The 9,462-nt window shown below is 51.2% G+C and overlaps 1 protein-coding gene across 1 annotated transcript; it reads right to left on the bottom strand.

The window, feature by feature from the left end:
- Positions 1–568: 568 nt before the first annotated feature.
- On the bottom strand, positions 569–8,848 carry KCNA1 (potassium voltage-gated channel subfamily A member 1). Its single transcript, XM_081249352.1, has 2 exons — positions 8,250–8,848; positions 569–7,882 (listed from the first exon to the last, which is right to left on the bottom strand). The coding sequence occupies exon 2, from the start codon at positions 7,337–7,339 to the stop codon at positions 5,852–5,854; it is 1,488 nt and encodes a 495-aa protein (XP_081105478.1). The 5' UTR covers positions 7,340–7,882; positions 8,250–8,848; the 3' UTR covers positions 569–5,851.
- Between the last annotated feature and the right edge of the window lie 614 nt (positions 8,849–9,462).

The following is a 9,462-nucleotide window of genomic DNA, read 5'->3' as shown; positions in this document are numbered from 1 at the left end:
CATCTAGGAATCACTTTGTTTTTCCACATCAAAATCACTTCCAACACCACAGTGTAACTATCAAGGTATTGGATGTCAGACCATGGCACTATTACACACACACACACACACACACACACACCACTATCCTTCCTGAAAAGCTTAGGTTGTGGATGAAGAATACAGTTTCACATCAAAAACAATTTAAGCAAATATAATCAATCGTTTTAGTCCCTTGGGCCTCATTTCTTTTTTTTTTTTTCTTTTCAAAGCTCGATCCCCACTGTTTGCACAGGCCAAATTCCAACAGCCTCTCCTTGGGATCCTACCTGCCCCAACGGAGAATTTATTGTCAAAATGCCACCTCAGTGTATTTCCTTGTACAGAAGAAACAGTCCATGAGTTTCAAAGAAAATGAGGTTGCTTCAATTGTGTCTTGGATTCACCGTGTTATTTAAAGAGACCCTCACAAGAAAGGGCTCCCGAAAGACCAGTTACACAAGAAACAAAGAACCAGTCAAGACATTCCTTGATAAGATCCTTAAAAATTATCTTTAATCGATGCCAAATATGAACAGATCATAAAGTGACAGAAGCAAGTAAAATTGCATAGATGGAAACTATGCGCTTCAATTAGGTTCTCAATTCGTAACATTCAGTGTCCTCTACCCGACCTATGAAACGGTTAGGGCAGGGGAAATGCACAGTAGGTGAAAATGAGACACGTCCTTAACTCAAGGTGTCAGCAACTGGCAAACTCAAGAAATGAAATAGTGCTTTTTCAGCTTAAATGGTTTGTTGTCCTGATGGTGCACTTCAAATTAAGACTATTCCATTGGGATTTTTAACCTTGGTAAGACTTTATCTTTAAGATTAGAGGTATGTCATAGAGAGCCCATGCTTTCTACCTATAGCTACTGAAAAAATGGTTCCTAAACAGTGCAGGAAAGAGAAGAAAGGTATGTCTGTAGGTGTTGGAAAGGAGACAGCTTTGACCTGGAATACCTCACAAGGGATTTGGTGTTTCGTTTTCCTTTCTTTCCTTACACTATTTCTCCTTCTCTGATTGTGGTACAAAACTTTCCTCTCCTCCTTGAAGTCTCAGGTCATAAAAAATTAACTCCTACTCGGTCCCTAAATGAAAATCACTGCAACTCAGGCAAATCTCCTTAAAGCTAAGAGTCTTGAGGGCAGCAGAGCCTCCTCTTCACATAGGCCTGGGCTTCCCAAGAAAGCCCAGGGTCATTTTGCCTGAGCAAAGAGACTGGCATTTGATCCCCTGACTTCCAAACTTTACATCTATACCCTGAATGAGTTCGCACAGTGACCCAAGGTAATGGAACAGTTGTGGTTAACAACTCAGCTGCTGTTCGTGTCTTTACAAAAAATGATAAGTAACGTACATTCTTCTAAGGTTTACCTGAGTCATGCTGGACATGGTTGTGTATACCCTGAAATTCCATGTATAAATACGAGCACTAATACACTGCATGGTGGACCAGAGGCCACCTCCTGAGATGGCGATTAACTTGGGTTGTGTCAGGTTTAAAAACCTGTGTGTCTTCTGAAAATGAACATAAACATCAAAAGACTCCATCCCTTCTTGAAAAAGCAGGAAAATAAAATGGCTATTTAGCAGTTGATGTCCTAACAAGTTTGTACTCTGGATGGTTAGCCCTCACCAATTCTCCCCACTGCCTGGAGTGAGCCGTTCCTGGGAAAAAAAAAGTTGGGGATTCTTCTCTTTCTCATTTTGTTCAACCTCATCTACCAAACAAGGAACTCGATTTTTAAAAAGCATGTGTTTTGAGGTCTCCTATATTAAATGGGAGGGTTAGGAATCTATTCCTACTGGCTCTTCAGAGGTTATCTCCTTTGAAAAATCTGTAACTATGCACAACTTGAAGGAGACCCTTGATGGACTAAACCAAATTTCTACTTCAAGAAATCTATTCCTCACTCACCCTTTACAGATATTCTCTTTTCTTTATTCTCAAGTGAGTCCAGGACTCCATGGGGGAATCTAAGCCAACCACACAATTTCATTTTAGAGAAATGACTGCTGTGCATCAGCCATATTCCAGAAGAAGACTCTGCTATCGGTTTACTGGATTCTGCTAGGCTAACTCACTAACACGCTCCCGAAGAACTGTTTTAACTGATAATTAGAACTCAGTTCTCAAGCGGGTAGTGAGAGAGGACTGGCCACAGATGGGGAAGAGGAGATGCAAAAACAAACGCCTTTCTTGGCTACGATCTGTCTTCTTTGAATCTGAGGACAGAGGAAATGAATGTCTTTGGTCTCTCTAATTCAGATCGCTCGAGTTGAGTTAACCACTTCAGAGATTCTGGGATGGCTAACAGCCCCGGGGGGACCCAGCCCCTCCACTGCCACCCTATGGAACTAGGGCCTCAATTCGCCGGAAGGGCTGAGCTATGGCTATCAGCACGTCAGAAGTCTTCTCCTGCTGGAGAAAATCAGTATTCAAGACAAGAGCCATGAAAGCTCAAGACCTGGGAAGGGGACGGGAAGGTAAAAAGCCCGATAAAATAAATACAAGGAAATAAACCAAAAAGATAGTCATTCTGTAATAGGCAGTTTTGTTAAGTGCACCTTCAGGTCCACAAAAACATTTCAGCTCAGCCCTGTGCAAGGGGAAAGAGCTTTGGCAAACTCTGCATGCCTATGCTACACAAATAATTCCCATCCTCCCCTCTAACTCACTTGGCTTTGATGAGCTCCAGATGCATAAGTGACCTCCATTTTCCCCAGACCACCCAAATCCATAACAGCAGCTCCTTCCGTCCCAGGCAGACAGGTTCCCTGCACGCAGCACTGTTCCCTGTAACAACACATGCACAAGTTTCTACCCAGTGCCACGTATGGCTGTGACAGGTGTACCCAGTAGCCAAAGTGAGGCTTTTCAGTTCCGGTCCTGTTTTCTCATCCTCTGACCCATCCATCCCACAGTACAGAGCAGATTATTGCTGTTGACAGAGTGTAGCGCTTCAAGTTCGGGGTGTCCTAGACCTCAAAGTCTAAATAAAAGATCAAGATAATCCCCAGAGATGCGGGCGAGTTTGGTGTTTTCTTTCCCAACTGGAGACTAAGAAGCAGGTAGGAGAGGAAAAGCCAGGATGAGTCAAGGTTCAAGGAAACATCAGAGGGAGGACTGAATGCCCTGTGGTTGGACACCGTACAGTCCTTGGCCCCTGTCTTCCTTGGTGTGTGTCACGTCTCTCTTACAGATTCACAGAAGCCGCGCAGGAAAATAAAACTTCCACGTTCTTTCTTTCAAAGGAGTCAGCCAGCCTGGCTGTAACTCTAGTTTCTTGGTTTAGTGCCTCACTGCTCGTTCTAGGCTAGGATGGGAGGTGGGGCAGAGTCACAGGGAACATTTCCAGAAGCAGCAGCGCAGGAATGAAAGGCGTTGAGCAGCAGGCAGCCCCACGCTAAGTGCAGAATGAGGATCCCCGCCTTGGGTCCTTCAAAAAGCTATGAGTGCCTCCCCGTCGGTGGGCGGCTGCTGGCCTCCAGAGGCCCAGGTGATGTGGCTCTCTTTCTGGTAAGCACAGGGTCCCCGCCATTCTGTGGACTGGGTGCCAGGGGCGACAGAAGTTAGATGTTCAGCCTGCGAGGTGACTGCCAGGATGGGAATCTCATAGGAGCATCCTAGGAACTAGCTGAAGGGGTGGGCCGGGAGGGAAGGCCCAGGAGAGCTTACTCTGAACCGACTGTTCCCACATCCACAATGATGCCTGCAAAGATCAGACTGTCAGAGTGGCAAAAATGCTTCTGCAGGCAGAGGAGGAGGATGGAAATACGCCAGGACCGTGAGGCTGGACCCGAGGAAGCCTTGCTTGTCCAGAGTGACCCCTGATAGGAAACAAATTCCCCAAGAGTTTTATACTGGCTTCTGGTAGAGAAGAGGAAAAAACAAGTTCGAGGTTCGTGTCAAGTTCAGAGATGGGTCTCGGGCCCCAGTTTCCATCCCACGTCTGGCTGCCAAAGGGACCGAGTCCAGCGGATGGCCAGAGAGCACCCTCCCAGGTCTCTCCTGTCTGGGGCGCAGGATGGCGCGGTGTCCCCGCAGTGCGAAGTGAGAGAGCGAGGGTGGAAAAAGGAAAAGCGAAATATCTGTGCCCCAGCCTTCCTCCCTTGTGTTACATAACTTCTCAGCTGTGTTAATGGAGGCACTTTCTGCAGTTCGCTGTGGGTACAGGATAAAGGCACTAAGCAACTATTAAATCAATTGGTTGCGTTTCTTCAGGGAGCCTCAGGGGGAGGGCCGAAGTCTCTGCAGACTTCAAATCATGACTGCAAAAAGAAATCAGCTCTGCTTTGGGCGCATACGATGGAGAAACATTTTCATTTACATCTTAAGAATGCACCAAAAAACATGCAGTATTGCACCTTTGTTTGTTTGTTTGTTTTGCTTGTGTTTCTCTTCAGCTAGAAAGAATACTTGTTCTTAGGTGTTGCTATATATACCTTGATAACTTAAGTTTTCCACAGAGCTTCCCTTTAAGGGATGGGCATGTTGGTCCTCTCTCTGCCTACATCTGCACAGAAACCTGACATTTCCCTGAGCAAAGGCAGGAGGATTGACTGAGTGCCCCCCACCCTACCCACCCCATTGTTTCTTTTGGGCCCCTCAACCCACAAACTTATAATTTTTATTATTTTTTAATGTTTTTACATTAAATTAATCATGCACTAATTAATTCAAGGTACACCTTAATCAAATCGGCCATAATGCTGAATAAGAGAACATGCTGTGAGCTCCAAAAAGTTACTGTTCCCAGCTGACTAACATAGGTACTTAAATACAGTACTTTATTTACTAATAAAAATAGTTAATAAATGAAGGAGTGCACTTTTGGTGAACGCAAATGAAGAAGGATCTATTTTTAGAAGAATCGATTCCAAAGTAAGCTTATCCTCTATTGTCTGAGTTAACGTTCTCGGCATGCGATTGTAAAAGAAATTATGATCAGATTCAAACATGCTTACACTTAGTTTCATTTGTGCTCTGTTGCAATAAGGAGGCTAAGGTTTTACATCCAGTTCTGGAGGCCGGGGTTCAGGGTGCAGGACTGGTGAGAAAAGACCCATTGGGCGCATCTGCAGTTGAGAATCTTAGCAGCACTGCAGATGGATCAATGAATTGCATTCAGTTATCATTTTTTTCTTAGAGAAGAGTTTGAATCGGAAGGAAATGGGGCAGAGGGGGAAATCCCTACAGACCAGGACCAGTATCAGATTTCTAAGGTGCTTGGTGAACCAGTCTTAAGTAATTTTTTTTTCACCTTGGAATATGCAGTTCGGTTGATCAAAATAAAAACATCTGTTCGTTGCCCGTTTCGGCTGGTGTATCATGTTACACATAATACATCTGATGCACCATCTTAAAATGCGCTGTGCAGTTTGCCAAGATTTCATATTGGAGTCCCATGCAAATTTTAATTTTATATTTCTAAGCGATCATCTGATTCTTAGCTAAAAGGAAAAAAAAAAAATTTAAAGAAGCCACCAAGGATTAAAAACGGGGAAGCATATGAACCTTATTTTACCTAGACAAGTTCATGGACTGAGCGATTTTAAACCAGTTTTAGAAAATACACTTTCTTTTCCCATTTTTTAATACAATGAAAATAGTTTCTCTTTTCATGGCTCCTGAAAGCTTCGGGTTTGCCACCCCCCAACATTGGCAATGCAACAATGCATCGACAGTTCAATAGAGCATCCAAAGACTATTGAGTAACGTATCTACAAGGAGTGACCTGGGTCACTGGGGGTTTGGTTTGGTTTGGTGTTTTAAGTCTTTCAAGCTGCTAAGTGGGGGGCTTTTTAGTTTCTCTGCTTGGCTTTTTAAACATCAGTCAGTAGCTTGCTCTTATTCACGCAGTTTTGGTTAGCTGCGGTGCAATTGCCAGTTCTGACATTGGCCTGTCTAAAGTGGGCTATGCTATTATTCATATCCTCTTCGATCTCCATGTACTCAGATTTGCTGATGGTGGAGGAGCTGCGCCGACTGAGGTCACTGTCAGAGGCTAAATTAGGGGCGCTGACGTGGAGCAACTGAGCCTGCTCTTCCCCCTCGGTTTCTCGGTGGTAGAAATAGTTGAAATTGGACACAATGACAGGTACGGGCAGGGCAATTGTCAGCACACCGGCGATGGCACACAAGGAGCCCACGATCTTGCCTCCAATTGTCACAGGGTACATGTCACCGTATCCTACGGTGGTCATGGACACCACCGCCCACCAGAAAGCATCGGGGATACTGGAAAAGTGCGACTCAGCTTCTTCCGCCTCGGCAAAGTACACTGCGCTAGAAAACAGTATGACCCCGATGAAGAGGAAAAAGATGAGCAGCCCTAGCTCTCTCATACTGGCTTTGAGGGTCTGGCCCAGGATCTGGAGGCCCTTAGAGTGGCGGGAGAGTTTGAAGATTCTAAAAACCCTTACCAACCGGATGACCCTGAGGATGGCCAGCGACGTGGCCTGCTCGCCCTTCTGGTTCCCCTCCTGCTCAGCTATCTCGGTGCCCAGGGTGATGAAATAGGGGATGATGGCCACGATGTCGATGAAGTTCATGATGTTTTTGAAGAAGTCCGTCTTGCTGGGGCAGGCGAAGAAGCGCACCACCAGCTCGAAGGAGAACCAGATGATGCACAGGGTTTCCACGATGAAGAAAGGGTCCGTGAAGATGTTGGCCTTGTAGACCAGCGTGGTGTTGTCGAGGCGGTGGACGGTGCCCATGAAGTCCTTGTCATCCTTCAACTCGGGCAGCGTCTCCAGGCAAAAGATGACGATGGAGATGAGGATGACCATGACGGAGACGATGGCGATGACCCGGGCGGGCCCCGAGCTCTCGGGGTACTCGAAGAGCAGCCACACCTGGCGCTGGTACTCCTTCTCCGGCAGGGGGCGCTCCTCCTCCTTGATGAAGCCCTCGTCCTCCCGGAACTTCTCCATGGCCTCCTCGCCCAGCTCGTAAAACTTGATCTCTTCGGAGAACATGTCCAGCGGCACGTTGACCGGCCTCCGCAGCCGGCCCCCCGACTGGTAGTAGTAGAGGATGGCGTCGAAGCTGGGCCGGTTGCGGTCGAAGAAGTACTCGTTCCTCAGCGGGTCGAAGTAGCGCATGCGTTTCTTAGGGTTGCCCAGCAGCGTGTTGGGGAACTGCGCCAGCGTCTTGAGCTGCGTCTCGAAGCGCAGCCCGGAGATGTTGATGACCACGCGCTCGCAGCACTCGTGGTCGTCGTGCTCGGCCGCCCGCGGGTAGCTGCCGTCCTGCGGGTGGCCCGGGGCGGCCGAAGCCTCGTCCACGTTCTCTCCCGACATCACCGTCATGGTGGAGGCAGGGGGCAGTGGCGGGAGACCCGGGGCGGGCCCGGGGCGGGGAGGGGCGAGGGAGTCTGGGTGGGGGGGGACCCGCGCGCCCCCCCCACCTGCGTAAGCGGCTCCCCCGCGCTCAGGGGGCGGGGCTTCCGAGCCAGCAGGTGGAGGGATCTGCCACTTGGAGACCGTCTCCACCCCCCCGCCTGTTTCTCCGTTTGGAGTCCCCCTCGCCTGCCGCCCCGGGTGCAGCTTTTCGCCGGGGCGGGGTGGGGACTGGTGTGTGTGTAGGGTGGGGGGGGGGGATTGGGGGTGGCGATGGGAGGAGGGTTGGTGTTTCTTCCTGCTCCGAGGTGCCTTAACGCAGCGCCGTTCTAGCGGACCGGGCCACCGCTTGGGGGCCTCCCTTCCCCTCCGCGAGCCCTCCTAGGACCCGGGGCAGAGCCAGCTCGGCAGATGCCCTCGCCTGCCACCCCCTCTGCTTCTCCTCGGCTCTCCCCCCTGCTAGCCCTCTTCGCCTGCCGCCTTCTAAGCTCCCACCGGGGCAATCGATGGACGCTGCAGAGAAATAGAAAGTGATACGGGGGTAGAAGATCAGAAGCGTTCACATGGGACGGACCCACAGACACGGAAGAGCACAGACCTCTAGCTTTTTGAGGAAGCACGAGACTTTTGCTAGGGTTATATCACAGACACGCAGACAGACACACGCAGACACCCGAAATCCAAGTTTGGGGCTCCTCCATCCCACTTTCCCCAATGCCCAACAGCCGATCTGTTTACAACTTCGTTAAACTAGAGATCGGAAAAGCGCCCAGAGACGCTGGCGGAGCTCCAGGTCCAGGCAGCATCCCAGCGCCCCCGGCTCCCCTCACCCGCCGCCCCAAGCCCCACTTCTGCAGCCCCGGACCGGGGAACCCCCTACCTGGCCGGCCGGCTTGGCGCAGGGGCGGTGCTGAGTCGGCGGAGAGCCCGAGCGGGAATGCGGCAGGTCGCCTTTGCGGTACCCGGGCGCGAGCCGCGGCCGCCACAGCATCCGAGGGGCGCCGGGGCCACCGCGCCGCCCTCGCACCTCGTCCTGCTCTCCTTCAGTTGGCCGCTCGCTTAACTGGGCAGCGACGGCGGAAATGTCCGTTCCCGACCCCCATCCTCGCCCGTGGCCGGCAACCTGGAGACGCCGCTCTCGCTCTCGGGTGCGGGCAATTCCGGAGGCTGCGGGGCGGAAAAGCGAAATGCCACCCTCTCCCGAGCTCTGAAGCGAATGACGATGCGGAGCGCTCTCGCCCCCTCCCAACACCGTGGGAGCCCTTGATTCGATCCCGAAGGAGGCGAGCGAGCAAGGGCCTGGATCTCCGCGCCTCGCAGGTCCCCTCGGCTTCCCGCACCCCGCGCGGACCTCGGCGAGGCTACGCGGCGCGCCGGAAGCCGTTCGGAGCTCCGAGTGGGGCAGGGTGCGTGCGGCTCGGGTCCGCTCGGTCCATTTCTGGGCGCTGCAAGATCAGCAGAAACCTGAGAAAGCGCCCGGAATGCGGAGCAGCGATTGGCCCACCCGGGCGTGGGTTGGGGAGGGCGGGGGAGGGCGGGAGCGAGGAGGTAGGTGGAAAATAGGAGGGGGTGGCTTGGCAGAGGGGGGCTGTCATTCAGTTCCCACCCTTGCCAACACGGCTTTTTCCTTCTCCTGCCAGAAAAGCCGACCGCCAGTTCTCCTTCCCTGTGGTCCACAGCCCCGCACACGCACGGTCCTCGGCCGCGACCTCTCCGGGAATTTCACATTGGAAATGGTCAGGTCCGACGCAATGCAGGCGGTGGTGTTCCTGGCACAACTACTCTGATCGGCTGCCGTTTGTGCAGTCCCACAATAATCCGCTTCTCTGCGCGCTGTCCGGCCGCTCCCGCAGGGGGCTCTGCAGGGCAGACCCAGCTTGTCCCCGCCGGCCTCGGAGAGATGCGGACTTCGGGTTGGGCTCTGCAGTTGAGGATCCCCCGGGTTTGTTCTCCGTCGCGCTACTGCGAGGCAGTGGTGTTAAGAGTGTGTCCCTCTTTGACCTACGACGGGAGTTGAAGTTTTCTTGCGATCAGACTATTTTGAAATACTGAGAATGTGACTTGTGGGAAACCAAAGCCTTCGTGGGTTTATG

The sequence above is a fragment of the Mesoplodon bidens genome, assembly GCF_964165515.1.
Source record: "Mesoplodon bidens genome assembly, chromosome: 11".
Classification (NCBI taxonomy): domain Eukaryota; kingdom Metazoa; phylum Chordata; class Mammalia; order Artiodactyla; family Ziphiidae; genus Mesoplodon; species Mesoplodon bidens.
Note: the sequence above shows the minus strand (reverse complement) of the source record. Positions and strands in the feature narration are given on the sequence as shown.